The following is a 20,351-nucleotide window of genomic DNA, read 5'->3' on the forward strand; positions in this document are numbered from 1 at the left end:
TGTCAAGAAAATTTACAAGTTAACACAATGCAGTTATTGAAAGTACTTTTGGATGACACATCTCAATTCAGGGACTCTGAGATCAGTAGCTATAGTTGTGTAGGTTTTTTTGTAAAAGAAACATAAATGGAACTAACTATCCAACCATCTAAGTCTGCATTTTCAARATACAGTAGTTCACAGAAGTCGGTAATTTAAAAAAAAGTAGATTATACCACTTCAATATAAGTACAAGCAAAGTCTCTGCTGAGAATAAATTTTAGTATATCCAGTCCTAAAAATAACTGTGGGTCAAAGCAGTGTTCAGCATTTGCTTACTGACATTTTCAATTTTCTTTAAAAAAAATAAAAAGGGCAACATATTCAAAAGTAAAAGAAACTCAAGTAAGATGTATTTACTTTTTAAAAATAGTGTATAAAATAACAAATTTGTAACAGTTCATTATGAAGCATTAATATAGAGTTCAAAGTTACTGAATCAATCAGTATATGCTAAAGATACTTTGATACCAAACGAGGCCTCCAATTACTTAAGTTTTTTTAATTATTTAATTCATTAAAGGATAATACTATACCTAAAATTCAACAGATATGGCTAAATCTGTGCACTAGTTAAAATATAATATCCTAACTGCACATAAAAGATGCATTTATACATAGGTTTTACAGTGTGTGCATGTGTGTGCATATATTTTACCACCAACAAACACAATGCAGACAATAGAAGGCAGCACAGAAATAATATTTTGAATATAAAAATGTTTCATTTTCAATTTAATAGAAAATGTATAATTTGCATTTGGCAGACTTACTGGTACTACTATACRAAACCAGAAAGAAGTCATGCAAAGGATTACTCTTAAATGTATTTAAGGGGAAAAAATGCCTATTAGAATTGAGAATACTTAGCAATTAATGGGAAAAGTATACAAAGATAACATAAAATCTAGTTTAGTTTTGTTCTTTTAAGTCTGGTTGTACCCTAGTACAGCTGATGAGTTCCATTTTCTTTTATTTTCTTTTTTTTTTAAATGAGCATCAAAATAAAGTCGTCCTTCTCTTCCTTCCACAGATATTTTGTTAAACTCAGTTGATTTCAGAAGCATAGTGGTGTAAAGGCCAGTTAAAAAAAAATGCTATGGACATAAAATGCTACCAAAAAATAAGCACACCAAAAATATATTTTACTTTCCCCTACTTACAATTATGTAATTATGTTAAAAAAAANAAAAAAAAAAAAAAAAAAAAAAAAAAAAAAGCTTTTTACAAATACCAGACCAGCTACTGGCTTTTATAATAGACTTGGTAAGTACTTTCCCTGTACATCCAGTTTCTCTAAGCATTTAGCAATTCTTATATACAAGTTAATGTCTCTGAAGAAATTCAACTGGTTTGGATTTCCTGACAAATTAGGGATAGCTTTTTACATTTCAGTGGGTTGCTCATTCTGTTTTAGCTGCAGCGTCTAACATGCTCCAATACATATTCAGGAAAGTGCAAGCTGCATACTTGTAAGCCATCCAGCTTGCAGGGCATCCTTGGGTATTCATCTTCTTTCCATTTGTTTTCGTCTGGATCAAAGGTGAGGATTGAATCACTGTAATGACCATTGTAACAAAGGCCTCCAAGAACCATTATCTGTTTGTCCAGAACAGCTACGCCATGACCACTCCTACCAATTGGCATAGAAGCCAGTATAGTCCATTGATCAGTATCTGGGTCATAAACCTCTGTAGAAGGGCATCCTTGAGACTCAAAGGAGGCCCTCAAGATCACACACACACCACCAAAGACATAAAGCTTACCATTGTAAGAAATCATTTTGTGAAAGCACCTTGCATAATTCATTTTGCATTTGTTCTCCCAGCAGTTAGTAACCACTTGAGTTCTCCTTGTGCGCTGCTCTACCGTCCCTTCTTTACTAGGGTCAAATACACACACTTGCTTAGAAGTTGAAGAAGATGTAATTCCACCAGTGATATACAACTTGTTACCAAGCACAGTCCCTTCATGTCCRTATTTATTGACTGGATAAGGATCCACAAATTCCCACTTATCTTCAGTAATATCATATCGTTCAGTTGAGTAAAACGTTTCATCTCTGGTTCTCCCAGCCACTGCATAAACATACCTCCCAATAACTCCAACAGCAAACTCAGATCGTGGAACGGACATGTCTGCCATTCGTAACCATGTGTTCTGTCTTGGGTCGTATCTAAACACTTTGGATGAAGCATGAAACTCACCATCTGGCCCCAGTTCTTCCCCACCTAACAGGAATACAAAGTTATTCACAATGGCAAGGCAGTCTGGTCGTAAAGGTACTTGAGGACCCTCTAGTTCCCACCAGACCCTTGGTTTGTGCAAGAGAAGAATTTTACTGTTTACCATACTGTGTCCTATCATTCCTCTAAATACTGCAGTCTGGGGTTTGGCAGAACGAATTTTGTTCGATTTCATTTCCATCAAAGGCTGTTGGTGAACGCTATGAAAGTAATTCATGGCTTGGTCAACCTCATGTCGCAGCTGCCGGGAGTATCGGTAAAACTCTGATGTTTTTACCTATGAATACATTTAAAAGATATTAAAATGCTGACCAAGAGAAACAATCCAGAACAACCTAAATAAGCATGTGTAATTAAAGGATTATTATGCTTAGTTTTATTCAGATAAGCTTCGAGAAMAACTGCATTTGTGCACGGACGGTCAAGCTAACGTAAAATTATCCAAAATCTAAAGGCAATCCAGTGACTGACAGCCGTGGCTAACATTTTCAGCTGAATACTCACATGCAAAACTTAAGCAGGAGTTAGGTACAACTGCAATTCCCAAGCGCAAAAATCATTATTCCTTCTCCCTCAAAAAGACTCTGTTCATCTTCTGCTTAATCCACAAAGCACTTAAATTAAAAATGCACTATTGCCCAGGTTTTGAAAAACATCTAGATACCTATTCTGTGTTTAYCGAGGTCTGCTGAATTCTCACAACCGAGACCAACCGAGCAGGAATTCCCAGACTTGAGGCTGTGCTCACAGYGCTGTTTTATTGGGCAGGAGTGGGAAGGCAAGGCTCAAGCCTCTTCTGCAGAACAGGAGACTGCATTAACCTCTAGACATGTTGGTCGTTACCTTATGTCTCCCCTCTGTGAGCCTCCACTGCTTAAGGCAGATCTTTAACAAAAGAGGAAAACATCTCCAGCTATGCTCCCTTGGTTGCACATTTTATGTGCTACCTACTGCAGAGGTAGRTTTGAACCCCCACTTCCCAGGCGAGAGTTACAACCTTTGAACTGCCTTATAACAGGGGGGGGGCTCCTTCTTGCTCCCATTCCTCAATTTGGAAGGAGTTATCCCTGCTTAAGCTTGTTTAAATGAATGATTGTAAGAATTTACCTTTTGAGCAACTTTCCTACTATCCAAACTAATCCAAGTTTCTGAAACTGGTCCTGAGATGATTCAAAAACACCCTCCTGYCTTGAACATTTTCATTTAGCTATATCCAAGCAGCCCTCAGGTCAGAATGTGATTCACTCTTCCCACACAGAAATGGTAGATGTCTAATGCAGCATTCTGAAATACATTTCTAAAACAAAACAAAAAAACCCTCTAGCTATTGCAAAATTCTCAAATCCTTTATCAGATTTGATATTTAGTCTCAGCATTTTTCACTTAAAACTGGACTGCTTTCAAACAGTCCAAACACCCTTAGTTCCCAGTAGCTTCAAATAGAGATGTAAAGCCCTGAAAAAAAAAAAAAATCAGGCCACTCCTAAATTTCAAAGAGACCAGTGGACTACAAGACAACTTCAGAAGCTACTATATTTCAATATCTGTTTCCCCATCTGCTCTGTTCCTATGCCCCTTCCCAAAGGGCAGAAGCCTGTATCACCACTTACGTGAGTGGTGATGGTATAAGTGAAGGTTTTCACATACTTGAAAAGCAATCTGAGGCAAACGTTCTTTATTCTTTATGAATAAAGTAGTTGCTTGTTCCATAAACAAAGYAAGTAGTATTCAAGTTTTTCTAGCCTTCTATTAGTCATTTCTCTTCCTTGTATAATAATTAAGATAGTCTTCTCTCAGATGAACCTTTAAAAAATCCTTTGGACTTACTTATTATTTGACGTGATTTGCAAGTAGCAGCACACATTTCTAGATTGTTTTATATAACAGATATTAAAAAAAAGAATAGTAACCTACGCTTGCAAAGCACTTTATAGTACAAAAGTTAGTGAATTGGTGTTTTTATTTWAAAAAATAGCACATTTAAAAATGAAAAAATACTCAAAACATCTTATGTAAACATTAACTTATCTGTGGCTTTTGCAATCCTAAAAATAATAATAATAAAAAATCCAGAGATAGACTCTTAAAAGCCATTATATCAAATATACCTGCCATAATATTTATGCATTATAATGCAGTTTTTAATCACTTGCTCTTTATTTTCAGAAATTCAACTTATTTTTGCTTGAAAAAAAGAAGATGGCCACACACAGACTTCATGAATTACTCTCAGGAAATATCCAACTGTTTGTACCCTGCTGAGCAGGGGCAATTAYGGAGCAAAAGGTTTATCTAGATGTAGTGTTTATAAGACATCTACACTAAGCCTAACTCTTCCAGAGAATGAAGATTTATATTGTCATCACAAATGAGGAGAAGAGCACAGCAGATCTGCTTATATGGTAGGAAAATAGCCACAGCCTGTATTTTCTTGTGTTTGAATAAACTATATACCTTGCCCAGTTGAAAAGACTGAACATTACTTCCAAAAATATACAGGAAATAAAAAATTTTATCAAAATTGTAAAAAGCAGACAATCAGACAATCTTGAAGATTACAAAATTACACAGCAAGTTAAAACAACATAAGCACTCTGTCCTCAAAGCTAACTTTCAAATTCTGCAGCAGCACTACTATTTCACGCATTTGTGCCAAAAGTGGAGCTATCTCTTCTGGAATTAAACAAAAAGTTAAARTAGTATTGTGCCACATATTTACACTGGAAGTTTTCTCAAAAGACTGTGSATATCAATAGGATCAACATGCTCTGACAAGAAGCAGCACGCTAGCAAAGCCTGGCTGACTTGGAAAGTGCTTTCCCCCTCCCCGCAAAAYTTACAACCCCATCATCAGATCTTGAAATTCAAATGCCAGCCCAGACCACCACCCTACTCCTTTACCTGTGCAACCCCAACCTCACCCATGAGAGTGTGCAAAAAGAAATAAGGTATGTTTCTAATTCCACAAACAAGATTCTCAAGACCAGGGAGCCAATCTATTAGTAGTTTACTACCATCTATCTTAATGAAGGCAATGACATCAAAGTAAAGCCTCAGTCTCTCGCTTTAAACCAGAAAGACATCAAGAACCAAATGCAACTGCTAATTATAAACTCACATACACATACAAATATGTGGGGAAGTTAGATAACAGCACAGTTTTGAAGAGATGAATATAAAAATATATCAGCACAAGAAATTTTTACAATATTCAGAAAAAAACAAGATGGCACACTGTTTATCTATATTCTAATAGCGGAAGGTAGCTGGAGGTGTTCAAGACTGCTGCTGGGGAAAAATATCCATGCTTCTAGTCTTACACCTTCAGCAGCACCATCCTGCCAGGCAGACGGAGAACCTCTCCTGAGGCTCAACCAGTGGTCTAAGATGAATGTTAGAGTACATCTGTGCAAGAGCGTTCATGCTCATGCTTGCCTGATAAGGATGAAGACAAGGCAAATGAACGAGGGTTTGCCCTCTTTCATATTCACAYGTTGTCTGTATGTGATCTTCCAGAATTATTTTAAAATCCTATTCAGTAAGGAAAAGCCTTGCCATATCTACCCTTTTCAATAATCTTACAGGTTTTTTAATTACTCGTGTGTATAATCAAAAAGGAAGGAGGTTTTAAATGTAAGTATTAAAAAACAACCTTAACTAAGTTATACATATAGTGCAGTTTTAACAGATTAAAGAATGTGACGCGTAGCAAACCTTTTGTGGGAACAGCTGTCTGATACCCAAAATATGCTGAAGAAAGTCTATCAGCACGTAAAAKTAGGTTTCTGCCATTACCAGTAGCAGCAACAAGTAGTAATAAACTAGTGAACCTCTAATTGCTTACTAACAGATCAAATTTTACTGTTAAATTAAAATGAAAAAGTTCTAGAGGCARTATTCCCCTAATTACTGAGATACTAAATTAGTGAGAATTCAYGGGTTTGTGCAAAACAATTCACAGATGGAAATGTACAATAATCATGATGAATCCTAAAGTAAAACAGACATGCACTGTGGAAGAGCACATCATCAACTTGGAACTCACAAAAAAAAATTAATGTTTTCAAAGTGTAAGCAGACATTTTTCTGTTCTCTTGCTGAAGARAGGGAGAAAAAAAGAAAGTTTGTTGAATTTCATTACCGCTCCCAGCCTTATTCTAAAAAAAGGATATTAATCCTAGTGATCAAGCTTCCTTCACTGTGCGTACACTCCCATACAACTCTTCAGATTTCTAGCTAAAACCCTCTTAAAGAGAGTCTGCTGGGACACAGCATTAATACAGGAACTCCACAGAGAACCACTGTGAAATACCACTGTAATAGAAATTGCAGATCTCATTGAATAATCTACCAAATTCAGTGGTTCACAATGAGACTTTTAGTTACACATGCAGGGATCAGCATAAACAAAATGAAGAAGCATGTCATTCCATAAAAAGGAAGATAGAGAAAATAATTTAAAACTCTCTATTCATCCCTCGGGTTGTCAATATCAGAAAGACTGGTTTTGACTTGGTGATGCTACCAAACTCAACATCACCCCTCCAGCCACAGCAAATTGGGGACTGACTGCACTTCCTCTTCATAGAATCACAGAATTGGTGAGGTTGAAAGGGGCCTCTGGAGATCACCTAGTCCAACCCTTGAACGGGTGGCCCACACAGGGACTGAACCCGTGACTTTGGCACTATTGGCACCAAGCTCCAACCAGCTGAGCTAARCTCTTCTTCATTTTGAATCAGTGAAAAACTCAGTAAAAATCTCTGACTTCCCCAACTAAAGCAACTAACTACCATTGCCTATTTTCCTGCCGCATTGCAATAGATGCTTTTCCAGTCACAGCAACTAGACAAGTTTAATATTTTTTCCTCTACAGCGTAAGAAAAAATAAAGCCAAAAATGCAAGTCTTTACAGTTTTAATTTGACAAAATGATCCAAACATGTATTCCATGTTTTCTTTGTAATCTCTTCAAAATAGTTATGCAAATTCACTAGGAGGAAGAGCATGAAATGGAAGGAACTTTTCTGTAACAGAAGTTTGTCTTCAGTATGTAGCACAGTTTTTTCTCTAACCGTTTTCAGGTACTGCTTTATCTATACTTTTGTTTCTTCCTTYTCTGTAAAAAAAACTTTCAGAACTGTATAGTCAAAGCTACTTCTGAAATGCTTAACTATTATTTGTAAATCTGTAATTAAATCTACCTTAAATCATAATGTGTTAAGGTTTAGGAGCCTGGCTACTACTGCGGAACTGATAAAAACACAGAAAATGCTGTATGCTCCAAAYGTGACTCTATTGTCTCTAGTCACTTAAGCAGAAAACTATTTCAAAGGTTATAAAATTGTGCTTCCTTGAAGTTTTCTAAAGCAGCTAATTCTGAACGTATGAGTGATCCAATTTAAATTCAACTAACAGGAATACAAATTGTCTTTATTCATTTAAAAGACATGGCTTAGTTATGTATCAGAGTTGTAGAGAGTTAATTCTTTTTATTTGAAAAAAAAAAGTTAGATTTTACTAGAGATTAATCATAATCAAAACTCAAGATCCATCAGTCCTGCTAACAAAGATTCCTATTATTTTCACATCTACTTATTGCTAGCCATATTCCAAGCACAATTATAAMCCTGACAGTAAACATAATTTTAAACTCACTTATTCCAAATCAAAATTCAAATAACTAAAGTTACATATATGCCTCTACAACAACAGTATCCAAAATTACCTTGTAACCACGCATACAGTAACCAGGCTACTGTACCTAGCTTTCCCTTTTTATAAAAACAGATCATTACTCACTTACATCCCATGGCCAGTATGAAAATTAGTCAATATCTGTGCAGGACTTTGAATATTTTGCAGGCCTTACAAATCACTTACTGTTTTTCTGCTTAACTATAAAAAGAGAATATAAAAGAAGACAGACTCTCTGAAGCAAGGACAATATCCTCAAACTCAGTGTTTTGACATAGTTTCTAAAAAGGAATAGCATGAGAAATTATCACAATCAAGCTGTAGTCTCAGTGCAAAGAGCTCTCAAATGAGAATGGAATCAATCTTTATGCCAGAAATGAGCACATACAAATACTTCTAGCAAATCTATCCAAGTCAGCAATGACCATCAGAGAGAAGAATGTCAAGTGCAGCACCTATATTTAAGGTAAGGGAGAACTCAGTAACCTCATTCACTAGACACTCCTTAGTCAGAGCTTCAGGATACAAAGTTTTAGAAAAATATTATACATATGTGAATTATTAGACATTGAAGTTAAACAAAAAAAAGGGAGAGGAGAACACAACATTTAAAGATATAAACATGATGACACAATTACAATGCCATCTTCTCAGAAGTGAATTTCTAGACACTGAAAAGAATACGATGCACAAAGCCAAACTAACTAATGTGATGTCTGTCCTATCTCTAAAGTACAAGCTCATGCACTTAGTGATATCAAAGTTTCTGATTTCAGCTGTGAATTTATCAGTCAGCATGGACTAGTCAAAACAAACCCTGCAGACTGGACATTGGAGAAAGCTTCCCAATTTTAAGGTCAGAGAGATTCTGAAACAACATTTCAACTAGAGTAGTAGAAAAAACTAAATGGATCTTGATCAGTATATGAAAGCAAATCATGACCTGGTCGCCCGCAATAGCAGAGMGCTGAACTCAATGATCTAGGAAAACTCCCCTTTAATTTTCCTGGCGACTTACAGAGCTATAAATATGTTCCAAATAAATGAGGGTGTAACAAGTATAGTAGAAATTGTGCTTCTCCCTGTGCCCTTTTCCGTAATTTTTCAACATTCCCCAAATCCTCACTTCATCTACCTTTCATTTTCTCCTAAGTATCTATTTCAATGGCTGAACGAGAACGGAAGCATCTCAGAGACAGTTCTTCCAAGACAGATGAGAGTAAACAAACAGGTCATATTTGCTTTTGTGCACCCCCAAGCATGTCAGTCTTGAGATATCAACCCTGAGTCACTCATCAATTCCTTTTTAAAGGGAAAACCAGCCTACTCAGGTTGTAAATCTGTTTAAGAAGGAAAATGAAGGAAGAAGAAGAAGGGCTTAAAAGGCAAAAAGAATCCTTACTGTGACTTGCAAAATTAAGTTACAGAAGTTATTTATATACTACGACAGGCATCTTAGAAATGCGTATTAGAAAGATTACATAAGAGTACAGATGACAAGTCAGTGTACAGCTAACATTGAGTTCCCTGAACCATAACAGTCAATCTCTGAATGTTTTTGGTATATGCAGGAGTTTACCCATTGCTGGCTGCAAGAAAAGGATGGGTTCTTGTCTGTTCCAGGTTCTCCAAGAAAGCATAACTATTGAAATTTTCCCCCTTCTACACACAGAAGTGAGCTTTTCCTCAAGCTACTGCCAGTTAATAGGCGTGCTCTGTTTTTAAAAGGTAAGGGCCAATACTCTTACGTTAGCATCAACCTTTGTCACCTGTCATGCTGGATTACTCAATGCTTTCTAGCTGCATCCAAAATTGAATACATTTCTAGCTGCAGTGATGAATGACACTTATTTAGCAGTGCTTCCCTGTGCTGAGCCTACCTACCACTGTCCCACCAGCTTCTCTCTGTTACACATACAATTAATGGATAGTTTGTTCATGGATAAAGCTTGTAAATGTGGGTACATAATCTGGGATGCTGAAAATGACCTCTCTCCTTACGTTGTACCTATCTGGTCATCTGGTAGGTGCCAAGATCAAAACCGAGAAGCAGAATATGCATGACACATACTACTGATGACAAAAACAACTCCAGAAGTTATACCTAGAATACAATCCTAAAGATCAACATATACTTTTCACTCAACACTTAACAGATTTCAGTGAAGATGATTCGATATTTGAGTATGTACACTCAAAACTTAAAAGAGCTGAGGCAGACTCTTTCATACATATGGCTCTTACCCTGTTAGACTGCCTTTAAGAACACTTTGTGAATCCTATCAGTTTACCTACTGAAGGCCTTAAATTGCATAAAAAGATAAAAGCTTTATTAAAAAGATGACATTACACAATACGTTGTGGAGTTTAGTTCTTGCTAGTTGGAAATGTTTTAACCGAATATAAATACTACATTACTATTTTAAAATATATTTAGGTGATTATTTTATCTACAGGCTAATATAGGAAAATATATTTTACGTATTATGACTTCCTGTATTCAATTCAGACAAAAAAAAAGTGTAAAAATTCATTAATCTCTGAAGTAATTAATAACTTTTATGATATAAAATACAGATAAGCACAAACCAGTAGCCCCTAAAACCACTAAGAATAATACAATCTTATCTACATATTCACTGGATACCAAAGAAAAAATACGTATGGGAAATTAATTTAAGAATCCCAACAAAAACACAGATACTTAAATCCTATTATTTCAATGACAAGTCAAAAATACACAGGTTGAAGTTAGATCTGATCACATAAATTTGTATCGTTAGAATAAAAACCATAAATGAAAGAATTCCTAACTTGAACACTCTTCCTGTTACTAGCCTGCAAAAGAACTGCTTATGTATTTTGCAGTTCTCTACCATTTACAAACCCTCTGAGATTCTCATGAGCTAGAAAACATCATGTTTTTTCCTATTCTTCCACAGAAGAGCAGAAAAGGCAAGCTCTCATTTAACTTCTTAATACATACATGTATCAGTTGAATTTTAAGTCACCTGTTAGAAAGATTTCTTTAATACTTAGATAAGTCATTACACTTCACACTTAATTTTGATTGCATTACATGCCACATGTAAGATCAAGTGTATGTGTAACTGCAAGATCAGGGCTTATCTCCAACTACCGTGTAACAGCACAAGTGCTGAAGATGCAACAACAAAAAATTCCAACCTGCTGATTTAGCAGCAGGCGCTAGTTTTCATTTGTGAAATTTTTTTAAAAAATGTGTTTAAAACATGTAAAGTCTACAGTCACTATGTTTTTTTTGCTTATATTACTAGCAATTATGATAACATATACCCTACCTAATGTATGCAGGCCAGAAATCTCTGGAAAATCAGGCAGCAACTTGTGGAAAACAGTCAGAACGACTGAAATAGAACTTTATACAAGTGATCTTATTTTAAAATGTCCTTTCCATAAAAAGCCATTTAAAAGCAGGTATTTAAACCTACCTGCTCTCCAGTCACTCTACATACTATTTTCTAACATTTAAATGACTTTACTTTTAGATGTTTGTCTTCTACAGGCATGCTAGAAAAATAAATGCTGTCTTTTTGTTCCTCCTAACAGGTCTGAGAATCTTACCTATTTAACGGCATGCTGCCCTAGCTAAATGATGAATCCTGTCTATTGCTTTTCAAATGCACCAACCTTCTCAAAAACACTGGATGGTGTCATCAAACAAAACCTGATGTTCTGAATGATGGTGTCCGTATGCCTCCAGCGTCTTCTATCATGGCGCAGCCAAGCCTGAACAGCTTCATACAGCTCTATCTCTGGAAATCTGCTCAGATGATCGTTATCCAAGTAAGACATGAGCTTTTCAAAGCTCAGATAGGAAAGAAAGTCAGGTCTGGACATGAGTGGCACAAAATTCTCTAGCAGAAAGGAGTCCAATTTTTCCCTGACTCCTTCGATGTTTACACCAAAATCATCCAAAAGTCTCATAATTTCTGCACAGTTTTCTAAGCAGATTTTAGCTAAGAGAAAAGAGCAACAAAATTTTACCACCTCTATCAGCTGGACATACATGGCAGCCTGAAGGATTTCATGAACAGTGTTCATACTCAGTTCAATAGTTCCATAGTACATGAATTGGAGGACATGACTGAAGCCTGTAGCTGTCAGACCTTTCAAATGGATTTTGTCCTGATCTCGTTCTCGCATGTCAGCTGTGAACATAATCCTGAAGTAATCGCTCTGGGTGGCGAGCAGTGCTTTATGGGCCTGAAACTGGTGGTCTTCAATGACAAGTGTGACATCAAGAAGCAATCCCTCCTCATACAGTGCTCTGAATCCAGCAGAGACACTGGTGTCATGGATGGAGGAGCTAAACCCTTCCACGTCCCCTGCCATGAATCACCTGGGGGGAAAATAAAATAAAAATAAAAATAAATTGTTATTTCTATTAACGAATACAACACAAGTCCTTCCTGACCAGATAAAAACTGAGATTACTTTCATTAACACATAAGAATTTTCACCTTTTGTTTTCTGCCTTGAAAAATCAACTTAAGAAACAGCTTAAAAACACAAACTGCAAATATTTCTCCCCCAAAGATCTTCTGGTTTTAAAGAAAAGGGTAACGAACACGAGTAAGTATGAGATAATGACAAACTGTTTCAGCACTTCAAACTACCTACTGGTCAGATAACGAATATTCAACTAAAATAGTTCATAGTCCTCCTATGGACTCTTCCCACATCCTTCCCCAGTCTTTCTAAAAAATTATCTGAGAGAACAATAAAACATCCACTTTGGAATATTAAATACATCAGAAAGGAAGCAGGGACCTCCTTAACTTCAGAAACAAGCTCCAGTAGGTCTTTACAAAGTATAATCTAAAATAATTTTTACCTTGATAAAGTATGTCAATTTATTTGAAAGTTATCTCTAGGAAAGTGAATATTTTGCACTTGAGAAATGTTATTTAATTTCCCATGTTTCAGTTTTCTGTAACAACAACACAGTCTGATTTTGTTTTCTGCCCATTTCTTACTGTGAAATTTAATTAGGTACTGAGATTGGTAAAGCACAAAATACTAAGTCCATAGGAAGCACTGAAAAGATTAGATCACAATTAATATTATCTTCTGTATACTGGGCTTAGTGAAGCTTAAATGTGCATTAAGCTTTTGAACGTTTTCAGACGCATAGTGCTACGACAGTGCAAACTATAGTTTAATTATAAATAAGCACATAAATAAATAAATATACAAATATATAAATATATATATATCAGATTCCTACCCTGATAAAGTTAAGGAAGGTAAGTATTCAACAGAAGACTTATAAGTCTTCTAAAATGAGTCTTCTGAGTCTAGAAGACTCAGAAAGTGCTTAATGGCAGGATATCACATGTGTGAACAGAGGCAAGGAAGGACAGCAAGGTCTGCACCTTTTGGCAGTAACCAACTATTAGAATTAGCTAAACCATTTTTGTTTAAGCTTAAGTTACACTGCAACACTCACCTAGGTAGTTATTTGTATAGCTAAATATTAAGCTTAAATATAGCTTAATTTCCTATAACTAATAGCAATTTAAGAGAGTAATGTAACGATACTGGTAACTTCTACAAACAGGTAACTTCTATAAATTAAATAATACCAATGTTAACGTATTTAAGAAACTTTTAACTTTCAGTTTCAGAACTTTAAGACAGTGAGTGTATGGTCACAGGAGTTGCTCCTGGTTGGCACTCCAGGTTTCACAACATCAGTGAGCAGTTATCATGTTGCTCCCCCTTTCTCAAGCAGCACATCCTTACTGCTGCCATTTGAACTGGATTGTATCTGATGAGACTCCATAAACAGATAATCATCTCCATTCCTTAGCACATCAGTGCACATCATGGAAAACAAAAACAGAGCTCCCCTTTTGCCTATGCAAAATTAAAATGGCGAGTGGGTGTTTGCAGCCACACCTCGCCGAATTAGCACCGCTCCCATACTTTGGAAACCTGCTGTCAGTTTTTGTGTACAATAGAGTTAATGCCAAGAACACAAGCTTTCAAGAAAATTAAGACTTTATAACAAAATTCAAATTCCTGAAAGCAAGAGGAGCAGCAAGAGAACAAAACCCAATTGCTTTCTCAACAGTATCCATAATAGCACGCTCCCCTCAATGTCACTGAGGACAGGCAGAAAAGGCAAACTTCCCTGGAGCTCTGTACTGTGTGGCTCTTGTTCCCGAACATAGCACATCCTTACCAGGAGGAAAAAGCCATCAAATATTCTTCTCTTTGCTATTGCTAATGATTGCATAAAAGCAGGCAAGGAAAGAGTCAGTTTTCTAACTCCTACCACCTCAAAGAGAAACAATAAACAAACTGAGGTGGAAGCAACAAAGCCTGATTTTTCAAGATTTTGCTTTCTAATGTGATTTTTTTGTATCAAGTAAAAGATAAGTGTTAACATTAGCCTTTCTTGCATTAGAACACTTTTAACACCTCCCTCCCCCCTCCCTCCATCCTCCGCTCTCTGATGTCTAAAAATAGTTGAGCTCGTAGTTTAGCATTTCCTCTTTAGGAGATTTAACAGTCACTTGCCTCAGCCTAGGTCACCCATTTTCATAAAACACACCGTAACTTGACATGATTTGAGACAGGGCGCTCTCAGTTTTGCTTGAAATCAGCCAAGAGGTTCAACAGTCACTTGGGACTCTCCGGCAGTCCAATTGCAGAGGTCAGGAAACCAATGAGGAAGTTTGCTTTGCCTTTAATTCCAAGATAACCAAAAAGAAGGCACAGGAGGAGAGCTGGTATATTCAAGCGCAAGACATGAATGGCAAAATGCAACAACAGATGAATAAGGATGAAAAGAATGCCAGAAATGAGGCAACATTCCCCAGGTGACCAAAGCAGCATATATGATTATCTGGAAATAATGGCCTGTCATATGGGCTCACACAGGTTGACAGTATCTCAAGGAAGGAGTTTCTTCAAYACAGCGTAAGGGAACAGGATTAGTYAGCTTCAAAGACATGCTAGGGTCTTTGACTAGGAAAGACCTTGTGTGAGGTCACTGACTTAAGAAAAAGATAATTGTAAGTACTCTGCAAATATGAGGAAAGAAACTAACTTTTATATAGTGTGGTTCTAAAAGGCCTCAAAGAAAAGAAGATCGAAAAACAGGCAAGCGAGGATGAGCAGAGACAAATGGAACAAGGTAAATGCACCAAATAAATAAGAGCATTTCTGGTGTTCCTCTGAGGGAAAAAAGAAAAAAAAACCTATATGTCTCTATATACAAACATATATACATAGTCACACGATCTATCTACCTACATATACACAAAAGCAAACCCAACATCAAGTTGTTTTTACATAGAGACTGCATTGATTTTTTTTGCAATCATCCATTTAACTGATTAAATTGTAATAAGACATAATAAATTTAGAAATAAGAAACATTTAAAATTTTAAATCAATCTAGACAAAAAGGTGGGAGGCATCCTATTAGGATTCCAATTTTCGTATCTTCCTAAAACCAGATATTATGCCAAAATACACTGAAATCAGAAGTCAGCCATAAAACTCCATATTGTCCATGTAAAGTGGCCAACACTCCAAAACTACAATTTCAGAATTTTAAAAAATTGGGGGTTTAGGTCATTCAATTCTTCCTTTCATTTCTCCCCTTATGTTATTTCTAGTAAGCCTCCAGTTTCCAATCACAAAATATTATTCCTTGCAAACATTAGAGAAAATTGAATTAATTTCTTAAGTAGAGAGAAAAAAAATGATGAGACTTCTCTGTAACTCTATATAATGAAGCTTCAGGAACCTGTGAGTGAGGAAAGAAGCTACTTGTCTTCTCCCGTTAAATAAAAGCAGTAAATACCACCTTTTGGCCTAAAGCTATGTACTACATAAGAAGATATATTTTTCTTTGTATCACAAAAATATATGGCCAGTGTATATACACAAAGAGGTTAAAATAGTAAATGACTGGGAACTAGACCATTAAAGGCATATTATGATCAACTGCTAAAAATCTTTCTATATACAGCTAATGTCCTCAGTCAAAAGCAAATAGCAATAAGGTAGTTTAAATAATAAAAAGAAATACAAAATACTCTCTAATTAAGTCATTTTTCTAAAGCACAGCTATGCCATTCCTCCCACACACGCACTTGCAATCTTAGATGTCATTCTACGCACTCTTCTAATATACAGCCAATTTCCCAAAAGACGATAACAAAATGATTTTTCATACTTTCAATAAAAATGCAGAATTCAGAGTTAGATTTTCTTCATYCATGTAAATCAAAACAGCATATCTGATTCTAAGGAAGACGCATACTCTACACTGGTCTGTAAGAAAATTGGAACAAAAAATTTCCAATATATGAACAATAAAGCGTGGGGGGGGGTCTAAATTAATGCTCCCCACTGCTCTGCTCATACTACAGCTGATTGGTATAACACAGTACAGGAAGTAAAATTCTCTGCTGAAAAATCTAAAGAGAGATACACTTAACCGTATTAGCTTTTCCTGACATGCCTTCCTTTTCAGCACATAATGCATTACACAGTCTACTCTGCTGTGACTGGAAAAGCATTTTCTTGGAACACTGATTTCTCATCTTTATTCTGCAGATGTAATAAAAGTCTGAAAACTCTGTTCCAGACTGCTTTTTCCTGCTAAACAAGAACGTTTTTTCCTCAGGGTATCTGAGACTCTTAGTCACAAATGGAAGAAATAAAGTCTAGATGCACAGACTGCTAAGAATGAAGTTATGAAATATCTCCATTTGGCTCATGTCCTGTTTGCTTTAAAAATCTATTCAAAAGCAGTACTTCTGAAAACGTCTCCTGTAAAAAAGCATCTGTATTTTATATGTAAGCTTTTATACGCTTTCTAGGGATAGAAACATCTTGTTCTAGGAAGTGTAAACAATACCAACTTCAGCACTTCAGCTGAAAGGCAGGATTTCTGCTTTCCTTTACTGCTGTTTCTTAATAACGCATTGGGATGCTGAGACAGAACTAGAAAGTTTCTATGTTTCTAAATGATGAAGTACTTGTTCATTCTACCTTCCTTAAAGTAATTCTGTGAAAGCATCCATGTGAACATAGCTGAACAAATTTTAACCTAATCAAACATTGTTTCAAGTTACACAGCAAGTTATTTTAACAGAGGTACAGAACCATACTTTCATAACACAAAGTATAAAAATAGATTTTAAAATCCAGTAATCTGTTCCATCTATTCCCTCTATGCAACAAATGCACACATTTAAATGCAAATTCTAAAGTCACTATAAATATTATTTAGTAAGGCATAGTGGAAAGTGTTTTTAGCAGAATTCTGTGACCCCAATTTTAAAACAAGCACTTGCCCGCACAAATAGGATGTTTTTCGCAGAGACAGATTTTATACATATGTATGAAAGTTTGATATACCTAGGCATTTGCACATGCAAGCAAAACGCTCACAAATGCACACATTCATCACTGAAAACAGTGCCTTTTAATGCAGGTAGGTAACAATGACTTATCTCTGAATTAAACTTTTATTTACATAGTCTGACACTAAAGCTATTAAATCTTATCCAAACCATCATTTTTCATCGTAATTCCTCACTAATAGCAACAGAGGGAGTGATGTAAAAGAGAAAGATTAGTGACCAGTGGATATCAAAACTCTCCATTCTCTCCAACTATAGCAGATGTACAGAAACACTTCCAAGTTTCTGCATATATAAAAGATATAAAAGATATATATATCGTTTTTTAATGAATATGCTAGATTTCAGAAAGAAATTTACCTGAAACACTCTAGTATTATTAACAAGTTGAAAAAAAGTCCTTAGTGTGAACCTTAGGTAAGAATTAGGTAAGAATTCCAAAGAATTCAATTATTTCAGAAGCAAGGATTTAAAAGCTTAACACCCACTGGCAGTCAAAGGAATTATGCTGCTAAATGTCAAAAAACTTTCAACATTAGTAATTGGGTACTTCTGAAAATTGCACCTGCTTCTTCTAGAAATTTCTCTTAGTTGTACACTTCCAACACTGACAGCTCATCTTACAAACTCTACCCATGTTGCTACCTCCAAGCTATCTGAATCAGTTTGCAACAACAGTGGCATTTTTATAGAAGTCAATTGTCTGCRAGGTTATTATAGTTATGCTGGAAGCATTGTCAGAAACAGTTATAACCAAACCTGCTATAACTGAAAATGGATTTTGTCTCAGCTCAGTACGGTTATACACCACACCAAGTATGCTAGAACCCTGCTGAGTGGTCTTTAGCAATCTTCACAGAGTATGGCACTAAACAGTCTCTTTTTTTTGGAAAAAACTTTAACTCAAAGCAGACTGTTGCTACTTTCCATATGCATATATCTACAATGAATAATGTTTTCAACTTGTATTGCTTTGTGTCCCTAAAAATTGATATTATAATCCAATTTAGTCTTTCTGCACAAGAAGATCCAAGTATGTTATGATCACAAAAAAGATCAGAATCGTTTTTATTTTAAAGTACTGTTGAGCAGCATAGTTTTAACATATGTTGAATTTAGATAAATACACATGGATTATGTCAAAAAAATCCCACTTTACAATACTAGCCATCAGAGAACAAAATATGCTCCCCAGGTAGGCCCTTAAATCAAGCTTTAAAATGATTATCAAAAGGGTTCTGAAGRAAGCATTTACTTGACAAACATTTTAAGACTACCAGGCAAATCAGTATCAGTTGTAGTTAATTGAACAATACCTAACTGTACCTAACTGCATCTAAAATCAGCTTCTGTCTCACAATTTAACATTACTGAAAGATATACACCAGTCATTACACCATATTAGGTCCCTTACATGGATGATATAACTGCATTTCACAGACATCTGACATAGTTTTAGTTGGCTAGAACAAAAACAAAACAAAACAACAACATACACTCCAATACCTAGAGCAAGCTGAGCCCAATGCTGTTCTGATGTATTTTCTGTCACTAGGCTAAGCAGCTAGTCTTTAATACTTTGAACAGATCCAAAAGGATAAGAATCATCTTCAGCTGGAAAAACTTACTTCATTAATACCTAAGTAGTAAATTATGGTAGTGATGAAAGCTACAGATTTGCCACTCTTCTCAAAGATGACAGGTCCACCCTATCTTGGATGTTAACAATTTTTATTATACATGCCAGTGCCTTATATAACAATTAATGTTATTAAATTTAAGTGCACTTTATCTTAAAAAGTGATTTTCAGTATAAAGATACTAAGAAAATCATACTTCCTACTGATAACTAGCAAGCATTTCATAGTCAATAGCAAAAATTGAGTTCCGCTTATTTATATTGAAGCATTTGACCTGATAAAATTTTAGCGTTATAATAAAAATCAATGAGCTATAAGTGGTATTTAAACCCTTTTAGTAAAATAATTTTAATATAGTTGAACTGCTCCTTACAACTCACTGACTTTTTACTGTTAGCTGTTAATTCCTGACAACTTAGTACTTTTTGGCAGTCTTCTGAGAAAATGAGATTAATAAGATTGTGCTTTTTGCCCCAGACACAGAGCTTTCACCCCACTGCCAAACGTCAACCTCATTTCCCAAGAACGGCAGAAATTTGAGAACATACTAAATTTCTACAACTTTCCTGAAAACTGGCAGCTAGAACAAACGAAAAAGGCTCAGAGTCTCCAGTGCGGGCTCAACAGTTCTTCATTCTGCTTTGCCTGCTGAAAGGCAAATCAGCACACGTGTAGATCCAAACCAGTCACAGGATATAATTAAGGAAAGTGAAAGGAGATGAGTGACAGCGGGAGAGCTGATGGGACACGCAGCGCGAATCGGACACGCGGGCCAGGCGTCGCAAGGAAAAGACAGAAAGGATGTCGATGCGCGGTGGCTGGCCGAGGGGATCCGAGGGCAAACCGGGGCCCCGGCGGGGAAAGAGCCAGGCTGGCGCAGAGGCGGCAGCAGGCAAGTCACCAGGAACTTCAGTAGTTCTGCCTTTCTATCCGGTAACGGCTTCACGCTGCCCCTGCTCTTCCAACGAAAAAAGCACTGAATTTGTAAGGCCCACCTCAGCGCCCGCCCCAGCAGCCGCGGCCCCGCCGCCCCGAGCAGCCCCCGCTCTCCCCACGCCGCCGATCCCCAGCGGCCATTTTTGCGGGCCCGGGGCGAGCTGCCGGCGCAGCGCCCGGCGGCACCTACCTCGGGGCAGCAGCGGCGCTGGAGACGCGGCTCCTCCCGCTGCACCCGCGGAGACGCCGGCCTGCGTGGGGCATCGAGCCGGCGGCGGCCGAGCCGGGCGGGAGGAGGAGGAGGGGAGCGGGGGAGGAAGGGGGATCCTGGGCTCACATCCCTCCTCCTGCTGCTGCTGCTGC

At 36.7% G+C, this 20,351-nt stretch overlaps 1 protein-coding gene across 3 annotated transcripts in view; it reads right to left on the reverse strand.

Annotated features, from left to right (window-relative positions):
• Nucleotides 1–1,219: 1,219 nt before the first annotated feature.
• The window catches only part of KLHL15 (kelch like family member 15), a 23,334-nt gene continuing 4,202 nt past the window's right edge, over nt 1,220–20,351 (reverse strand). For 2 of the 3 annotated variants that reach the window (XM_085302075.1, XM_085302076.1), the window contains exons 3-4: nt 11,651–12,362; nt 1,220–2,562 (exon numbers count right to left, since the gene is read on the reverse strand). In XM_085302075.1, coding sequence (XP_085158201.1) covers nt 1,453–2,562; nt 11,651–12,355 — 1,815 coding nt within the window. In that variant the 5' untranslated portion in view covers nt 12,356–12,362 and the 3' untranslated portion in view covers nt 1,220–1,452. Of the gene's footprint in view, nt 2,563–11,650; nt 12,363–20,178; nt 20,345–20,351 lie in introns of those variants that run through there. The other variant, XM_085302073.1, reaches the window with a different exon arrangement.

The sequence above is a fragment of the Rhea americana genome, unplaced genomic scaffold, assembly GCF_003343005.1.
Source record: "Rhea americana isolate MKP2758 unplaced genomic scaffold, rheAme1 scaffold_184, whole genome shotgun sequence".
Taxonomy (NCBI): Eukaryota; Metazoa; Chordata; class Aves; order Rheiformes; family Rheidae; genus Rhea; species Rhea americana.